Below are 20,591 nucleotides of genomic sequence, written 5' to 3'. Positions count from 1 at the left end.
AAATGGCAAAAGCAATTTACAGGAACAACTTGCAGCCTTATCTGCCACCTTTCCTTTTGACTTTGCTTGTGGGAAACCAGCAGGGAAGATTACAAATGATGTCATGTGATTGTGGGGCAGTGCAATCATAAGTCTGAATTGGTTGCCAAGTGCCCAAATTATGATCCCATAAATATGGGAGTATTGTGATAGGCAGAATTTTGAGGACTGGTCATAAGTACTACTGGCTCAGTCCCTTTGTTAACTTTGGATAGTCACTAAATAAGTGGTTGTAACTCGAGGACCACTTGTGTTTTCCTTGTTACTTTATCTCAGTTTTCTTCCATCAATCCATCTTAGAAATACTTATTTTCCTTTTCTTTTTAATTTTTTTTAATTTATTTTAATTCCACTTATATCCCGCCCTTCTCCGAAGACTCAGGGTGGCTTACAAACTTAGCAGTAGCCTTCATTCTGTGTATATGCCTGCTTGTTAGGGCTTTCGCCCCCCCCCCCCAAGCGGCATTATTACAAAGTCAGCTTAATTGCCCCCAACAATCTGGGTCCTCATTTTACCTACCTCGGAAGGATGGAAGGCTGAGTCAACCTTGAGCCTGGTAGGATGCGAACCTGCACTAATTGCAGGCAGCTGGTGTTACTTAAGGAGGCATTAGCCCACTGCTCCACCAAGGCTCATTTTGTTGTGATTTTATAAATAAATTCTTAAATCAGAATATATTTTGTATTGTTTTTAAGATGATTGATAAGGATATTTAAAAATTACATGTCCTCTCTTTTCCTACAAAGTATTCAGGGAAATTATGTTGCATATGGATTAAAAAAGTGGTAATATGTATATGAATTGTGATAGCTAAGCAAGATTTACAGCTATCATCTCAATAAACAGTGACATTCTTTAAATAAAACTAGATATATAAATTATCTTAATTTCTTCCAGGTGCTTTCTACCTTGTATTTGAATATATGGATCATGATCTCATGGGGCTTCTGGAATCTGGCTTAGTTCATTTTGATGAAAGTCATATTAAATCTTTCATGAGGCAATTGATGGAAGGCTTAGATTACTGCCATAAGAAGAATTTCTTACATCGAGATATTAAATGTTCTAACATCTTACTAAACAACAGGTAACCATCGTTTTTAAAAAATATATTTCCAAAATTTAGAAATGAAACAAAATGTAGTTTGTAAATTCATTTTCCAATACTGAAATAACATTTTATTGGCACATGTGGTGCATTTTTTTGGTTAAATATACTGGAGATATTGAAAATTATTAATATTGACCAGCATTTCATTTATTTGAATGCATAACTAATATGAATTAAACAATCAGAATACTTTTAGGCTAAATCCAACCGGTAAGTCTTCTACAGAAGCCTTCTGCTTTAATTTTAAGATTAGAGATGTTAGGTATCTTCCATAGGATCAATAAATTATGACAAAAATAAGACATTTCCCGTGTGTACTGAATCGCTGGATTTGAGTAGTAGGATTGTGTTTTTCATTTCCCAAGAAACCTTTTTTTCCCACCTGTACATAGTGGTACAGGCACATAGAGCTAGATTAATGACATACCATATATATGGTATTGGGATGGTTTTGCCATTGCCGGCAATGGGGTGGGTGCAACTTCTGGATGACGCATCCCACCTGCAGGCCGGCAGTTTGATACCCCTGCCTTATAGTCCCCCAGTGTTCACAGTAGGATGCTAAAGTGCCATTCCTGGTGTTGTTCAGCAATACCTATTCTGGTAGGGACTGTTGGATTTAACTAGTTTACCATCCGTGTAAATTCTATAGTAATTTTTAGAAACTTTTTTCTGCTCTACTGTGAATATTTATTATATTTGTATTTTATGTGCTCTTAAAATATTGTTTTAAGTGTATAGCAGTTTGAGAAATAGTGAAAAAGTGGCATGTAGTAGGTGTTAAAAATATTGATAATTGCAGCATTAAGTTATAGAAATCAATGGATATTTAATCTTATTACAATAAAATGTTTTTAAGTATTAAAATGATTTGTTACATTGTAATGCTTTATTTTTCTCATTTTTGACTGCATGTTTGTAGCATCTAAACCATGAGAAGCAGAATTCATGAGTAAAACTTAGGTTTTGAATTTTATGCATGAGGACTGTATTGCAAAGAGTTTTGTGTGGGTCCAAGGCAAAAAAATAATTCCTTAAAATTGAATTAAATATAATTGCTATGGATATTATTCAATTGTACATCAAACAAAATTTACTGTTTCCACTAGAGGGCAGATCAAGCTTGCAGATTTTGGTCTTGCTCGACTGTACAGTTCTGAAGAGAGGTAAGTTTAATATTAATCTAAAACTATGTGTCTCTGTTTTGGAAGTATTCTGAAAATATCGCATAAACAAAACTTTAAAATGTAATAAAAGATGCTGAATTAAAAAAAATATTCCATGGCCTTTAAGGATGTGGTTATACTTATTATTTTAATGTTTTCTAATCTGAACTAAAATTTAACATTTAATTTAAACATTTTAATTTTAAGTTGGTTTACACCAGATTAGCTTCAAACTTATACTTAAGGTAGCTAATTTCAATCAATGGGTTTAAATTAACAAACATTAATTTATAGTTCTTTTTATAGGATTTGTTTTTCATAATATGAAAAGGAAGCAAGAACAACATGAATTATTTCAAAGTAGTTTCTTTATTGCTGTTTGCCTGTAGACATAAATTTTGCCAGATTAAAACACTTATAACTATTAAATACCAAAGATTTCATGCTTTTTAGCTGGAAAAGAGTCCCACCTTCCTGCGACTGGCATGTGTTCCACCACAGTGATATCTTTGTTCAATATTATCTAAAGTGTATTGCACAGTTTTGTTTAATTTATTGTAATGGCTTTGAACAATAATTTAAAAATATATACCTTTTTGGTAACGGTACTTCAGATGCAGTGTAAAAATCTGAATAAAACTGGAAACATGAATCTTTGATTCTTGTAGAATTTAAATGGAGATAATTAGTTGGTAGCACCAGTGCATTAACTCAAATCACCTAGTTATCATGAAGATACAAGTAGTCCTTGTTTAGTGACTGCCTTGGACTGTGACCTTTCACAGTTGTGACAGTCATGAAAAAGTAACTTTGGAACCAATGCCTGCATTAATGAGGAATACAGTATCTCTCTTAATTATGAGTTTTCCATTATAACCAGTTAGTACCTGTTGTCCTATGCATAATCTCTTTTGTTTTTCCTTTACTCCACTCTCACAGAGTGGGGAGATTACCTAAAGAAGCTATCATTTCCTGAGCTGTTTTTCTCTGCAGTGCAGCACATCCCTAAAACATGCTAATGGCAAGTTAACCAGCTCAGCTTTGTGACCTTATATAGTTGATTAGAACAAAACCAATTTCACACCAAGGAGTAGGGGTTTTTTTTGCTCCTAAGGCAAACAGTCTGTACCAAAACCATTATTTCAGTGTATATTCCTCATAGTTTGCCTGTTTACTCTCTTGCAATCCCTTCATCTCTAATAAATATAAATAAGCATACCAGTGCCAGCATGATAATTCCAAAGGTCAGGGGAGATTTGCTCTTTTACTCTGCTTCCTTGTGAGTCTAGTTATGGAAATCTTCCCTACTGCTTGGGTTCATTTGGCTGTTTGGGTTCATATCCTTCTGATTCTCTAAAGGAAAAAAATTATAAGCACAATAGCGATTATGTTATTTTTCACTTAGTGATTGATTTGCTTAGCAAGCAAGTTGTGAGTCCCAATTGCACTTTCTAAATGAGGACTGTAGTAAAAATCTTTCTGCATTGCACCACTGTACTAAATGTACTACATTCTATTTTGTAATGAAATATTTTTCTATGCATCATAATATAAGGCTATTTAGGTGCAGTCTTCTACATAAGATACCATGTGCTAAGAGAAACAGTGGCAAACCCTTGAAGAATAGGGGCTCATTATAATATAGTGGTAGCTTCATTTATATTTCCTAAACTTACTTTTGATCTCAGTGGTTGGTGTTAGGCTACCCTACAGTCATTGTTGAAGTAAAATATGATTTGACAGGCTGACTGATTTATTACATAGCATAGCATGCCATATTGGCTTTTGCTTTGGGCAGCAAAAATTGATTCAGCCCCAATCTTAGTTTGAAAGGAAATCTGACCTAGCAGTGACATACTAAGACATCATTTTCTGAGGTCAGAATTACTCTTCCATGGAAACTGATTAAGGAAATATTACCAATCATAGGTCACTCAATTACTTTGTGTAAAAATGTAATTGTATTTGAAGAAAGTGCTATTTTTTAAATTCTTTTTTTTATTGAGCTTTTATCCTTGTAAGTCATCCAGACTCACTGAGAATCAGTTGGGTGGCCATATAAATTTATCAAATAAATATAAAGGGGAAAATGGTGAATACTGAAACAATCAATTCCTTATGGAAATAACTTCAAGAATCTGGCTGAAGACAGTCATTACAAATACCTCGGTATTCTTTAAGTTGACAATATTAAGTACACTGAAGTCATATAGGCCAGAAATGAATACAACAGTGAGACTGAGGAAGATCTTAAAATTCAAACTCATAGGAGGAAATACTATCAAGGTGATTAACATCTGGGCAATTGCAATATATGTGCAGATGGAATAGGAAGAATGAGGAAGATCTTAAAAGTTCAAACTCATAGGAGGAAATACTATCAAGGTGATTAACATCCGGGCAATTGCAATATATATGCATATGGAATAGTGAACTACATTCATACAGGGGAAAAAACCCTGGGAAATAATAACAATGAATTATGCCCTTTGTCAATGCAATGATGTTGACAGATTCAGCTTTGCAGGAAAAGATAAGATAATCTTTATTGTCATTTTTTACTGTGGCCACAATGGTGCACATCAAAAATGAAATTTAGTTGCCTGCTCTCAAAGTGACACACATACATGACATCCCCCAAAACATTCTACATACAATATATGTATAGACCCACACCCCTACATATACATAACAATAAAATATTAAATGCTGTCCAACTTGAATATATAACGGAAAGAGGAAGACTGAGAGTTCACAAGGTTAATGCTGTATGGAATGAAACTATGGCTGAATCTGGATGTTCTGCTACGGATACCACAAAGCCTCCTCCCAGAAGGTAACAAGGAAAACAGGTTGTGAAGAGGATGAGTAGTGTCCCAGACAATCTTGTGGACCCTGTTCAAGCAACGCTTCTGTGCTATGTCCTGGATGGGAGGAAGGGAACTGCCAATGATCTTTTCAGCCATCCTCACCACTCTCTGCACCGCACATGGAATGTTGCAAGTACACTAGAGAAAGTGCTTTGGAAGAATATCTGAAGGACAGTGAAGAAGATGTACTGAAGGTAGTATACCAGGAAGGCTTGCTGAGGCCAAACTGGCCTAAAGGAAAGACTAAATGATAGAAAATAGCCATGACAAGGCAAAGCATTACACGGCCATTATAGAAAAAAAAAATAGGCATAGCAGATAACAACACATGACAATGGCTAAGAATAGCGGGGGGGGGGGGGAGATGGGATAATTCTGGCCACACAAAATGAAACCTAAAGAAAAAATGCATGCAAAGCCAGAATTGAATAGACAGCCACAGACAGCAAATGAAGCCTCTGCACAGAAATGGAAGAAACAGTGAACTATCTAGTTTGCTGTTGCAAGAAGATCACAGGCTGATTACAAATAAGACAGAAAATAAGAAAGACAAAAAAGTTTGGATAGTGGACATGGAGACAATAGAAGAGAAGAGAAAGAACGGGGGGGACGGACACAAAGTACAAAAGCCTGTAAATAGAAGTAGAACTGTGGCAAAAGAAAGCAAAGGTAGTACCAATAGTAATAGGCGCCCTGGATGTAATCCCAAAATAATTGAAGCATCACTTGAACACCATCAGCATTGACAAAGTTACCATTGGCCAGTTGCTAAAGATTTATGTGGATCAGCTAACATCCTTTGACAGTAACTTAACACCCTAAAACACCAACACCTGGCCATCCCAGGTCCTTGGGAAGGATTCAATAGGTGGATAAAAATGCCAATTCCAGTATAAACATCTGGCTGCCTGTGTGATTAACTATAATACATTTACTTAATGTCAAACTGTCAATTACTTCATGTCAAACTGTTGAATAAAAATGTAAAATACGTAAAAGTTAGTCATGAAGCATTGATGCAAGTTAAAAACTTTTGACGTACAGAAAACAAAAAGTGTATCAAAATAATTTAATGAAATGAACAAAATTCTGGCAAGCAAAAGTATTACTTGTAATGTAACTTACGTTACATCTACAAAGATCATGGGGAAAGTAGATAAAGATAAATCCTGACAGTGACTTAGAACTGGAAGATTAAAAAAGAAACTGAAGGCTTTGAGTATGTTTGCTCAAACGCAAGTTCTTTAAATTAATGTTGTCAAGGCCAGAATTGAAAAATTGTCAAATGGCTCAAAGTACAAATTATGTAATAGGCAATAGATGCAGTAAAACATATATCTAGCTCAAATGATCTGTGATCACAGTTATAATAAATGACATAAGATAGTTACGAAAATTATTTACTGGAACACCTTCAAAAATTATCATGTGCCAGTAATGAAAAATTAGTGGGAAAATATAATTGAAAAAGTACTTGAAAATAGCAGATTAAAATATTGTGGGTTTTCAGAATACAGACTGGTGTGTTATCTGGCTCATAACATATCAGATATAACTATGGTTGCAAAGAAGAAACTGGAATAACCGATGTAGCAATACCAGGCAATAATAGAACAAAGGACAAAAAATTGGAGAAGGTCACAAAAGTATCAAGATCTGAAAATCAAAACGGAAAGCTTATGGCATAAATGGGCTGTGGTGGTCCTAATGTTTATTGGCATGCTGGGTGGCGTACCAAGAAATCTTGGATGGTACTTAGAGAATTTACGCATTGACATTTAAGCATTCAATCTGTCAGTTACAAAACATCATACTATTTGGATCTTGCCAATATATTACGGTATCCTAAGTTCTTGTGAAGAACTTGATTCATATAAAGATAAACACAAGCTAAAAAAATGGTTGTTTTATTTAATGCTGTTGTGTAGAAAATAATAAAATGTATATTTCACTTGACTCCCAACAGTTCAGTACCAATTTAGGAAGATAAATTTTGGGAAAGAAATCTGTAATTCTATTGAAAAGTAAGCTTGAAGACCATAGGATGATTTAATTCTTTTTGATATTTGGAAAAATGTTTAATGGGAAATTATGTTTGAATACAAATGCAAAAATATTCTCTTTTTTCCCCAGTCGCCCATATACCAACAAAGTTATCACTTTATGGTACCGTCCCCCTGAACTTCTGCTAGGAGAGGAACGATACACACCTGCCATTGATGTTTGGAGCTGTGGGTGAGGCATTTTTTGCTAATGAACTTTTTGCAGCAAAGTAATTTGGAAAAAGGTACAGATAATGTGGTATAATGTTTTAAGGGTACATTTGAACCAGAGACCAGGATACATTACACCGTAGCAGCAATTGTTTTATTGACAGTTGCTGGAGATTATCTCTAGATTGTCCTGAAAAGGAGTGCAGTCCCTGTTTATACTTATGCACATAAAATGTGACTGGATACAACAGCAGTACCATATTTCCCTGAAGATAAGACGTATCCCGAAAATAAGCCCTAGCATGATTTTTAGGTGTGTACTTAATATAAGTACTACCTCAAAAATAAGCCCTAGTTAAGACTCTGCCCATTCTGTCCCATCGTCTGGTTGCACAAGGTGGGACGAGAAAAGGGGGTGGGGGTGAAGCTGCCCCATGTCCCTGCACCTGTTTACCTCGGGGCCCATGCAGCCAGGCCTCCCATGCCCTGAACCTTGTCTTGCCTCACAGCAGTGGCACCAACAGCCCCGTCCAGTAGGAGCCCATGTGGTGCAGCATGCTAGTGCTGCCACCATGAGGCAAGGCAGGTGGGGGCTGCCCCATGCACCCTGCAACTTCTTACCTCAGGGCCCCCTTAGCCAGGCCTCCCACATACCACCACCTGCCTCGCCTCTTAGAATTCCAGAGCTAAATAGTACAGAGGCAAAGGGGCAGATGGGGCAAAGCTGGTTCACCAGATTTATTTTTTTAAAAAGGTGGGCGGTGATTCCCTTTCTTCTGCACAGGAATTTGCAGAGCAGTGGCCCAGGCCGAGTGTGGTGCTGCAGCCCTTTGTTTACAAAACATACCACAGGCAGCTTCCTGAAGTGGCCCCTGCTTCTTCCCACTTATAGCTGGCAGCCAGCTGGGTTTTCTTTCATCCTTCAGGCCAGAGAGAGCGGCGTCACAGACCACAGCCATTCACTGGCAGGTTCCATTCACCCTCCCTGCTTGTCACCCCCTCAACACACCCACGTCTGTCCTGCAAAGCAGCCTCAAAGTCACCCTACATATTTTGTTTGCAGGGTTCAGGGACTGAATCCGGGTTTTGCTCCTAAGCTAACATTTCCCATGCCCAATAGATCTTGATCTCTTGGGAAGATGTCATGCTGCCATCCCCCTTCATCTCCCCCCACCCCAAATGTCAGCATGCATTTGCCTACCTTGGTGACAATGGCTGAGATTGACATTGAGGCTAGGCTCCAGGTTCCCAGAGGAGAAATAGAGCAGGGCCTTGAGGTGATAGCAGCTGCACCGGCTCTACACCTGCCACCCACTGTGCTTCTTCAGGGGGATGTTAGCCTTGACCCACACCATATTCAGTTTGGTGTTAGTGGGTACCCAGCACAAGTGCTCAGGAGTGGCTGCCAAGAAAGACAGCGGACAGCCCCATGTAGCTATTGGGAATGATGCTGGCGCTGAACAGAAAGATGAGGCTCTAGAAGGGGCCCCACTCACCTAGGAAGGCGATGGCCTTGTCATAATTGAACATAATTGGTGACAGGCAGGCAGGGTGAATGCAGAATGGGGAAGGCAAGAGGAAGGGGGCCGGCAGCATCACAGCCTCCCAAGAGATCAAGAGCAACTGGGCATGGGAGATGTTAGGAGTGAAACTCTGATTCAGTCCCCGCATAGCCCAAAATTTGTAGGAGGACTTCAAAGCTGCTTTGCAGGGCAGATGTGGGTGTTTTAAGGGGTGACAGGCAGGCAGGGCGAACAGTGAATGGGCTCAGCTTCCAAGGAATGGCCATTGCCCGAGACATTGCTCTCTCTAGGTGTTGTGGTCCATCGGCTGGCAGAGGAGGAGGAGGAGGAGGTTAACTTAGAACCTTTGGAGGGCTCTGATGAGGAAGCAGAATCAGAGGCAGATGTAGAGCCTGGGCCATCCATCTGTATCCAAGGGGAGAGCTATCTTTGGGGCCTGAGCTGAGTGAGGGGGAGGAACAGATGGGTGTATGTGTAGAGAGGAGAGGGGAGGAGAGGAGAGGAGAGCAATGGAACGCAATAAGCTGGCTCTCAGGAAAAAGAAGTCGTAGATGCTAGCCAGTTCCTCCCTGGCTGGGAAATAAATAGGGGTTTAGGAGTGGCCTGTTGTCACAGAAAACTGATCATTTTCCCGGGTACATCAATCAAGTCCGATTCCTTTGCCAGAACCAGGTTTGTTGGGAGTACTTGCTCTGTATTTGAGGCTCCATTGAGGCTCCCTGCTGGGAACTATTAGGTAGTGAATTTTCCTCAGCCAGTGTGAACAGGGACTGTTTCTGCTTGGCTTAATATTTGAAAGACTTTCTATCTAGAGTTCTCAAGTGAACAGAGACTGTTCGTGCCCTATGTCAGAAGGGGAGAAGACTTTCCTTTATGACGACTTCTTTTTGATTTTGTCTACCCAACGTGAACCCTATTTACTTGTGAGTAAGCGGTTTCTCATTACCTGCGAAGGCTGGGTCAAAACAGTAGCACATGCAACAGTTCCTGCTGGCCTGGGCGAAGGAAGGCCAGAAGAAAACCCAGCCGGCTGCCGGCTTTAAGTGAGAAGAAGCAGGGGCCACTTCAGAAGATTGCCTGTGGGTGTGGTTTGTATACAAAGGGCTGGAATGCAACACTTGGCCCGCCGAAAACTCCGGACTGTGGCTCTGCAAGTTCTATGTTGGAAGAAAGGGAATCACTGCCCACCTTTTTTTAAAAAATAAATAAATTTGGTGAACCAGATTTGCCCCATCTGCCCCTCTGCCTTTGTACCATTTAGCCCTGGATTTCTAAGAGGCAAGGCAGGTTGGGAGGCCTGGCTGAGGGGACCCTGAGGTAAGCAGGTGCAGGGTGCCTGAGGCAGCTCCGCCCCCACCTGCCTCACCTTGTGGCAATGGTGCAATGCACCATGTGGCCCCTGCCACAAGCGTCTTTGAACAGCCACAGAAGGGCCAGCGGCAGCGATGCTCACGCCTGCCGGATGGGGCTGTTAGTGCTGCCACTGCAAGGCAAGGCAGCTGTTGGGATGTGGGAAGTCTGGCTGCGTGGACCCTGAGCTAAGTGGGTGTGGGGCACCTGGGGCAGCTCCACGCCCTCCTTTACCTGCCTCGCCTCGTGACGGATTGGGGCGGCACACCTCACAGCTCCTGCCGTGAGCAGCTACAAGCAGCCGCAGAAGTGGGCTGGTTGTGGCCACACAGGCTCCTGCATGATGGGACTGTTGGTGCCACCACCATGAGGCAAGGCAGGTGTCAGGAAAAAAAATAAAGGCATTCCCCGAAAATAAGACCTAATGCATCTTTTGGAAGGAAAAAAAATATATAAGTCCGGGTCTTATTTTCAAGGAAAAATGGTATGTGCCTAATGGAGTTAATGAGGCCATTAAAATGTACTTGCAATGCAGTTAAACAGGACTACAAATAAAGTAGGGTTTTCAAAGATTTCAAAATATTTTCTGAATATAGTTTTTTTAGGAGTTGCTTCTGTTTTTCTCGAACTTTTGGCTTTCTACATATTTTAAGCTGAGAGTAGTTTTTCTAGGAAAGTGTTATTAAGGGTAATTGCATAATTTGATACCATAAAGCTGAGCAGTGTTTCGTTCCCCTAAGAAAATGTATTTGGGTTAGGGACATTTAGTTTGGACCCATAGTTTCCTAGAATTATTTGCTCTGTTTTTGTAGATGTATCCTGGGTGAACTTTTTACTAAAAAGCCAATATTTCAAGCAAATCAGGAACTTGCTCAGCTGGAACTGATAAGGTCAGTATATCCTAGGTCTCTGAAAAATGTACTTTTCAGCAAATAGCCTCCAATTATTTCTCCCAGTCCAGTTAAAATATATTACTTGCCATATTTTACAAAAATAAAAAGAACTTTACACGAACAAATTATTGTTTAAAAAGTGAGGAACTGGAGTTGCAACAATGTAGATTATAGATTATAGATTTCAACTCAGAAAATTGAATGGTGCTTTTAAAGTACTTACAATTTTTGTCTTCTTTCTATCACAGTACTTTTTAATGAAGAGAAAATATTGTAGCCAACAATCTATAGTTTTACTAGGCAAACATAAATTTTTTACTGGTGGAATATTCTTACAATTTAATGTTAATTTGGTTTTTTTAAGTATCTCTAATTGTGTCGATTTGAGTGGCATTGTTTTAATTAAATCTATGTTCGATTCAATAGCCTTTGTGGTACTTGTTTATTTTATGACATATATTGTTTTTACATAGCCGCATATGTGGGAGTCCTTGTCCTGCAGTATGGCCTGATGTTATAAAATTGGCATATTTCAATACCATGAAACCAAAGAAGCAGTATCGTCGAAGACTGAGGGAAGAATTTGCTTTGTAAGAATTTAACTATTTAAATATAATATGTTTTCTCTCCTATTCTTGAATTTATTCTGTTCTTTATGATCTTTGTATTCTGTATCTATGTATTATCGAAGCAGAATTTATAAACATTAAAAGGTATTCCTGTCTTTATTGACAGCCCTATAAAGTAGATTAGATCAGGAAACCACAGAAAGATTGGAACTATCTTTTATTGGGATAGGCTATAGTAATACAATCTTGCACTTCTGCTTGTGTTTTATGTTCTCTTTCATCCAGTTGAGGCTTTTCCCAAGCCTTCTCAGAGATTAAGGAATGTTTTAGTCTTTATTTTATGTGGGTTGTGAATATTTACTTTAAACCATTTTCTTAGGTCTCTACACATATTTCTGTATGATTCAAAAACAATTTTGAAAAATGGTCTTTATTTAGTTGATATTCTCTGAGACAAACACTATTTTATGTGTGTTATGTATGCTTCCCAGAGTAACTTTTGAGATGGGTAGCCATATCAATTTGATAAATAAATAAGGATATTTTAATGCATGTAACAGGAAAATAATTCTTGAAATCAGCCGTTTATTTATCTGTATTTACTTATCTACATAATTCCATCATTTGTTACACACTTCTATCAGTGATGGATGAGCATCTTAAAGCCACTGCAAAATAACTCCATATCCTATCTCTCCAATCTGTAGTCCATTCTGCCTCTGAGTAAAAAAAGATGTAATAAAATATTCCTTCTATATTGAGAAAATATGGCATTTGCAATTGCTTCTTGGCAAAATATCATAACAAAATTTCCTTCTTTTACTTCTGAACTGTTTAATGGATGTTTTGGGTGTTGGTGACAGATTCCAAGAAATCTATGTGATCAAATGTAAATATCATTTACATCCCCCAAAATGGGAACCATGAATTTTCTGGTCCAAATTTGGGTTTTGAATTTATTCCTCATGAGTGAAGTTCTATATGATACTGCTTTGAGTAACAATGTGTTTCTGGATCATAATTATGAACCCATATTTGATCTGCTGTTACAGTGTTGTAAAGAATTTGAAATTCCTGACTTCTATTCTTATAGAATAGTAATAGTTGCTGGCAAATCTCAGTTCTTATGGCATTCATCTCTGCCATTAAGCATGAAAAGAACCTATCTTGCATAATCGTTTTTTAAAAAAAGTTTTATTGATTTTTTACAATAACAATCCTTAGTGCCTGGTGTACAGTGTGTTGTTTTGGTTCATAATTTTTTTTTAAAAAACACACAATTTTTATACTTCTATAATTAGTATATTGATTAATAGTATATTTCTTTGATCTTCTCTTCTCCCAAATGTATTCTCCTTCTTCAACCTTAAACAAATATAATTTTTAATATTTTCAATGCATAAATGATTAAATATGAACATTTTCTTCCATGTTTGTACCAACAATAATAGCGTCCATATGTGACATTTTTTCTTATCAGCTTGTGTTATTTTTATAAAAATCATCTTATTGGTTCACCATATATCCTATTTTCATAAATCTTATTTAAGTTTAATTTCTCCTTAATTTTCAAAAAAATTCTTAGTCATAATTTTCTCAGTATTTAACACCTAAATATCCAAATTTTCCATTTAAATACATCGTCCTAATGTTTTCATAAAGTAGGGGACGCGGTGGCTCGGTGGGTTAGGACGCTGAGCTTGTCGATCGGAAGGTCGGCAGTTTGGCGGGTCGAATCCCGAGTGCCGCGTAACAGAGTGAGCGCCTGTTACTCGTCCCAGCTTCTGCCAACCTAGCAGTTCGAAAGCACGTAAAAATGCAAGTAGAAAAATAGGGACCACTCCGGTGGGAAGGTAACAGCGTTCCGTGCGCCTTTGGCGTCTAGTCATGCCGGCCACATGACCACGGAGATGTCCTCGGACAAGCGCTGGCTCTTCGGCTTTGAAACGGAGATGAGCACCGGCCCCTAGAGTCGGAAACGACTAGCACGCATGTGCGGGGGAACCTTTACCTTTACCTTTTTAATGTTTTCATATTTCATGTTATAAAAATACTATACTGCTTATCTTATGATATCTACCTCTAACATCTTTTTTGATCAGTTTATATTTCACTTATATTTGTAAAAGTTAATTTGTAAAATCACTATATATTCCTTTTTTCAAAGTTCTTATTTAAGCTTAATTTCCCCTCAATATTTCAATCATTCCTTAATCCTAATTCTTTTCAAACTTAATTTATCTTTGAATTTCAAAATTTTCATTCACATACATCATCCCAATATTTTTACATTTTATGTATTATCAAAAGTACTAAGTTACTTGTATATCTAATCCCTCTTATTGTAAGGCTCCTTGATAGCCAAAGTTTTCTGTTCATTTAACTGTATTCAAACAAGTATTTGCTTGTGTAATACTCCACCTGTTAGGGTGAATCAAATCTCTTGAATCTGTCTCTGGCCTTCTTCTTTTGCCAAATAAGTTTCCAAATTGATATTTTCGGCTTGCCAGGAAGTTCTTGTATTTTTGTAAGTGTTGCGAGTGGAGAAGACAGTACGTAAAATATATGCTTTTTGTCTCCCAAACAATGATTCCCCTGGCAGTGTCCATTTTGTTAAGTCTTCTTTCTTATCCTCAGGTTTATTTTGACGTTCTAATAAACAAGGTATTTTTTCCATTTTTGTTGTTATGTCCAAGTCTTTTAAGTTTTTTCCTGTTTGTATTAAATTATAATTCTCTTCACTTGTAGCTTTGCTGATTAAGTCATTTTTTTCTAGTTTAGTTCTGTTATCTGATTTGTTTGTTCATTCTTTATCATTTTCTGGGTATTTTTTGATTGTGAGTTTAGATTAGAAATGCGCTCATTTATGTCGTGTTTAATCTCCTTGTGGTTTAAGGCTATTGTTATTTGTATCTGTCATAGCATTACATAAATTTCCTCTTGGAGAGTATTTGAAATGTTGAAATGTTGCTTCTGGAGGTCTTTTTGATATTCCAGGCTGAGTCCTTCAGGAGTAGATATTAAATGTGGTTTTCTGTCATTTTTTTGATAACTATGCCATATCCATGTTGTCTCCCCCTTTCAAATAATCCATCATCAGTACCGTAGTCTCTGTAATTAGCCTTGCCAAACCAGCCAAACTCAAAATCCAAACAGTATAGTTCTTTATATATAGTTTTTAATAATCCACTGCATTTCCAATTCTCAAGGCTTCAGTAAAATAAATGTTTTGTAACAATTCTTTCATTTGGGGTCAGTTGTCAACCAGTCAAAATTGCAGTTGATATATTTAGCCATCTTGAATCCTTCCTGTAACTTTCCCCCTAAAAGATTAGTCAAAAATCAAAAATGTTCTTTTTCTTGAGTTTAGACGACAATCAGAGTATTTCTTTTCCTTCAGACACTTTCTAATCTTATATCTGGCCCAGTATGTATTCTTTTCTTTGTTCCCAGCAGCTGTCTTCTTAAAGGGAACAGATTTTTCTTTGTTTCTTGAGTGTTGTTGTTAATGTGCTATATTCTAATTCTCCACTAGGTATCAGTAGTTGTTTGCTTTCCAGCTTTTTCAGGCAAGAAATTATTCTTATTTTTTTTAATAATTTCATCGAAACCCTTTAGAGTATAATCTTAGCATTTTTTTGTTTCTAGATTTAGCCAGACTGTAGTATTTTAAATTTGATTTCTGTATGTTTCTTTCCCCCTTAAAAGTTAATTCGCCATTTTTGTCTATGGGGGAGTGGGGGTGTAGTCCCCTTCCCTCACTTTTGGAGGTTTTCTTACTTTGGGGATCTTTCCCAGGGACTTAATTGCAGAGTAGAAAAAGAAGATTGATACTCTCACCAGTTCCAAGCATGCTGTTCACTGTTATTCTGGCTTGTGCTCTTGGACTTAGGCTGCAAGTAGCTTGGGCTAGACGCTGATGTGCAGCTTGCTTTTCTCTTGCCGGGTCAGAGGGCTTCCCCCAGATTGAACGGAACGACCGCTGTCATTCTGTGATCAATGGAGCACCCCTTTTTCTATGCTGCTTCTCCGGGGCGACATCAGACCCATTTAGGGTCCCCTGGCAGGACGAAATCAGCCGTGGGATGCGGGGCTCCATAATCCTGTGACCATTCACTATGGCACAAAAACCAGAAATCTTGTATAATCTGATAATGAAGAAATCAGTAACATGACCCATGTATTCCTGTGAAATGTCATGTTTGAGAGCAATTCCCCTTTGAGTGTCTGCTGATTATTCATCAGTTCATCTACATTTCTCATATGAAATTCATTAATTGTTCAGTTCAGGTTGTGCTGTTGGTCAAGCAAATCACTTTTGCCCAGTATACCATTTTTACATTTTTTTGGTCCATAGTTATCTATGGCATTGTATAGATAACATGTATGGATTCTTATAGTATAGCATTAAAACTGAACATATTAGTTTATGTGAAAAAGGTCAGTTTTTTTTGAGTTAATGAAACAATATAACTCTAAATGCTAAGTCTGAAAGGGAGGACAAATTTTAATGTTTTTGAATAAACATTACTTTGTTTTCTTGACTTCCATTTATTTTTTTTACAGTATTCCTGCAGCTGCACTAGATCTCTTTGATTACATGCTTGCTCTTGATCCCAGCAAACGCTGCACAGCAGAACAGGCACTTCAGTGTGAATTTCTGAGAGATGTGGACCCTTCAAAGATGCCTCCACCAGAGTAAGTGTTTCTTAGTTGAGTTTATTTTTCACAAAATAAAATTCGTTTCTACTAGCAGAAGTCAGATGCTACATATACAGGTGAAACTTGAAAAATTAGAATATCGTGCAAAAGTTCCATTTATTTCAGTAATGCAACTTAAAAGGGGAAACTAATATATGAGATAGACTCATTACATGCAAAGCAAGATAGTTCAAGCCGTGATTTGTCATAATTGTGATGATTATGGCGTACAGCTCATGAAAACCCCAAATCCACAATCTCAGAAAATTAGAATATTGTGAAAAGGTGCAATATTCTAGGCTCAAAGTGTCCCACTCTAATCAGCTAATTAAGCCATAACACCTGCAAAGGGTTCCTGAGCCTTTAAATGGTCTCTCAGTCTGGTTCAGTAGGAATCACAATCATGGGGAAGACTGCTGACCTGACAGTTGTGCAGAAAATCATCATTGACACCCTCCACAAGGAGGGAAAGCCTCAAAAGGTAATTGCAAAAGAAGTTGGATGTTCCCAAAGTGCTGTATCAAAGCACATTAATAGAAAGTTATGTGGAAGGGAAAAGTGTGGAAGAAAAAGGTGCACAAGCAGCAGGGATGACCGCAGCCTGGAGAGGATTGTCAGGAAAAGGCCATTCAAAAGTGTTGGGGACTTTCACAAGGAGTGGACTGAGGCTGGAGTCAGTGCATCAAGAGCCACCACACACAGACGGATCCTGGACATGGGCTTCAAATGTCGTATTCCTCTTGTCAATGTCAGAAGCGTCTTACCTGGACTAAAGAAAAACAGACCTGGTCTGTTGCTCAGTGGTCCAAAGTCTTTTCTCATGAGAGCAATTTTTGCATCTCATTTGGAAACCAAGGACCCAGAGTCTGGAGGAAAAATGGAGAGGCACACACTGCAAGATGCTTGAAGTCCAGTGTGAAGTTTCCACAGTCTGTGTTGATTTGGGGAGCCATGTCATGTGCTGGTATTGGTCCACTGTGCTTCATTAAGTCCAGGGTCAACGCAGCCGTCTACCAGGAGATTTTGGAGCACTTCACGCTTCCTTCCGCAGATGAGCTTTATGGGGATGCTGACTTCATTTTCCAGCAGGACCTGGCACCTGCCCACACTGCCAAAAGCACCAAAACCTGGTTAAATGACCGTGGGATTACTGTGCTTGATTGGCCAGCAAACTCGCCTGACCTGAACCCCATAGAGAATCTATGGGGCATTGCCAAGAGAAAGATGAGAGACATGAGACCGAACAATGCAGAAGAGCTGAAGGCCGCTATTGAAGCATCCTGGTGTTCCATAACACCTCAGCAGTGCCACAGGCTGATAGCTTCCATGCCACGCCACATTGAGGCAGTAATTGCTGCAAAAGGGGCCCAAACCAAGTACTAAGTACATATGCATGCTTGTACTTTTCAGAGGTCCGATATTGTTCTATGTACACTCCTTGTTTTATTGATTGCATGTAATACTCTAATTTTCTGAGATTGTGGATTTGGGGTTTTCATGAGCTGTATGCCATAATCATCACAATTATGACAAATCACGGCTTGAACTATCTTGCTTTGCATGTAATGAGTCTATCTCATATATTAGTTTCCCCTTTTAAGTTGCATTACTGAAATAAATGAAGTTTTGCACGATATTCTAATTTTTTGAGTTTCACCTGTATAGTCATTTTTGTCACACATTGGATCAAAGCTTACTACATATTATGACTGCATTGTATGAGCATACTGTTGAAATTGCATTTATTAATTTCCTAAAGACTTTACAATACCAACAACCATAGAACTGAGCCTAGTGAAGGAATAAACATTCTCAGTAGGTTAACCTCAACATATCACATGAATTTAGCAGCAAAAATATATCTGGAAAATATTTCAAACTTTATCTGAAAAATTCTACAACCTAGCAGTGGGTTGTAATATGCATTCTCTACCCAAGGCACACCTTTGTATTTGTCAGCCTTCTTAGAAAACATAATTCACACAATTCTGAACTCTTAATGACTCAGTAACAAAGGATTTAAAAACAGCAATAAGTTTAGCTAACAAATAGCAGTCTTTTGGTTTTTGCCCACGTTTTATTTAACTGAAAATGATGGAATCAAGATCAGCTCCATTTGTCTCCAAATTTGGTTTTGGAGTGGTGGAATTAGTTTTCTTCATCTTACACAACTAGACTAGTTTTATGAGTCCTACTTATAGTCAAGCACTTTATTTTCTCTGATGTTCAAGGATGTGCTCAAGTTTCTCCCATTTGCTTTGAGCAACTTAGTGATTGAGTGCCTATTTTGCATGGTTGGAAAAAAAGATGAGATTTTATGATAAGACAATACGCACACATCATTTAGTGGAATTCCTTTTCCTAATTTTCTGAAAGTAATAGGTAGTAGTAGAAAAGTGTCAGAGAGTGATCAGGTGCCGGGGTAATTAGTTCTTTTTGATCCAGAGACAATGAACACTTCAGTAAGTAAGGGTTTTTTAAGCATTATTAGCTAAAAGCATACAGAGTTAAAAGCATACATATTAAGTCTTTTATAGCTCCTTAGTAATAACAGCAGAGGTACCCCCAGGATGTCAATATCCATAGTACTTAATACTAAGTTCTATGCATAAGCTGCAACAAACAACAACAACCTTACAGTTTTGACCAAATCCTGGTTTGGTCTGTCAGCTGGCTGATAGGTTGACATGCCCCTCTTGTTTCCAGATAATGGCTTCTTGAGCTCTCTTTCATAGTTGGCTCTTTTAAGTTTTGATACTCAAGGTCCTTGTGGTTACTATTCTGTGCTGAATAACTGTAATTTCTTTTCTTGATAGTCTTCCTTTATGGCAAGATTGCCATGAACTGTGGAGTAAGAAACGTAGAAGGCAAAAGCAAATGGGCATGACCGATGAAGCAGCTAAAGTTCCAAGAAAGGATTTATCTTTGGGGATGGATGATAGCAGAGCCAACACCCCCCAGGGTTTGCAGACCTCTTCACAAATGAAGATGCAGAGCAACTCTAATATAGCTCTTGGTATTTTTTTTCATTTTTTAAATCAAATAGGTAGTCCTCATTTAATGACTGCTTGCTTAGTGACTATTTGAAGTTACAATGGATCTTCCAAAAGATACTTATGACAGAGTTCTGATGTTCTGTTGGCAGCATCCCACTGCAGTTATGTGATCACATTTTGGATGCTTGGTAACTGATTTCACCTTTGCAGCATTTCATTGTCACATGACACAATCTGTGACAGTTTTTGCCATTTTGCCAGAAGCTGGCCTTTCCAGTCAATTTCTGGGGAAAAATTACTCATAGAGTTCATTGACTCACTTAGCAACAACTACAAAAAATGTTCTGAAACTGGTCCACGTGAATGCATCAACTTATGACCATTATATGCTATGATGTAAATTCCAGGCTCCCTTATGGTCATAAATAGAAAACTTCCTGTAACTTCAAGTTGGACATGATTTTTTTCTAGGAGAGGTCATTTAGACCAAAAGAAGCACTGGAAAAGAAATAAATTAGATAAAGTACAAAAGGATCCAAAGATCTGGCTTTCAAAACTTAGAAGTTGGCCTGAAGATTAATTACTATATACTATAAGATATTTGTCTAGTTTATGTGATACTTTTTATAATAGGAATCCTGTTTTATATAAATGCCCTAACTGGATTTTTTTTCTTCTATTTTCCTGTCAGTTACTTCTTCACTTTATTTTATTCCTGTCCTAGATTTCATTTCTCAGTGCAATTAACTACTATTTCCTCTTGCTACTTTATAGTAAAAGGAAGGAGAATATGTGATGAGATAAATTGCTTGATAAATGGAAATTAATGTTTAAATAGGTAACTTTATTTTAGAGGCAAGTAATATTAAGCACTAGTTATTATTTCAATTAATGTACATTTATTTATGCTTGCTTGCTCCCTTTCTTTGCATAATACTATCAGTACTCCCTTCTTTCCTTGGTCTTCGCTTTATATTTTTTTAGCTGGTACTGTTGATATTGCGTTTTCCCCATTATCTCCCATCTCAGAATATTCCTGCCTGGAATATATTTTCCAGGTAAAATCCAAATCTGGCTGTTCTTTGCACCTGTAAATAATATATTTTGACTTGAAATTAGATAAATCCTTTTTTTCTCAATAGTTGTGATGCTGGAAAAG

General features: G+C 37.9%; 1 protein-coding gene across 2 annotated transcripts in view; it reads left to right on the top strand.

Moving 5' to 3' along the window:
* The window catches only part of CDK13 (cyclin dependent kinase 13), a 50,379-nt gene that overhangs the window by 22,620 nt on the left and 7,168 nt on the right, over window positions 1–20,591 (top strand). The window contains exons 6-12 of one of the 2 annotated variants that reach the window (XM_081345171.1): window positions 938–1,127; window positions 2,261–2,317; window positions 7,321–7,422; window positions 11,086–11,163; window positions 11,640–11,756; window positions 16,302–16,433; window positions 19,253–19,452. In XM_081345171.1, coding sequence (XP_081201297.1) covers window positions 938–1,127; window positions 2,261–2,317; window positions 7,321–7,422; window positions 11,086–11,163; window positions 11,640–11,756; window positions 16,302–16,433; window positions 19,253–19,452 — 876 coding nt within the window. The remainder of the gene's footprint in view (window positions 1–937; window positions 1,128–2,260; window positions 2,318–7,320; window positions 7,423–11,085; window positions 11,164–11,639; window positions 11,757–16,301; window positions 16,434–19,252; window positions 19,453–20,591) is intronic. The other variant, XM_081345172.1, reaches the window with a different exon arrangement.

The sequence above is a fragment of the Vipera berus genome (assembly GCF_964194415.1).
Source record: "Vipera berus genome assembly, chromosome: Z".
NCBI classification, from domain to species: Eukaryota; Metazoa; Chordata; class Lepidosauria; order Squamata; family Viperidae; genus Vipera; species Vipera berus.
Note: the sequence above shows the minus strand (reverse complement) of the source record. Positions and strands in the feature narration are given on the sequence as shown.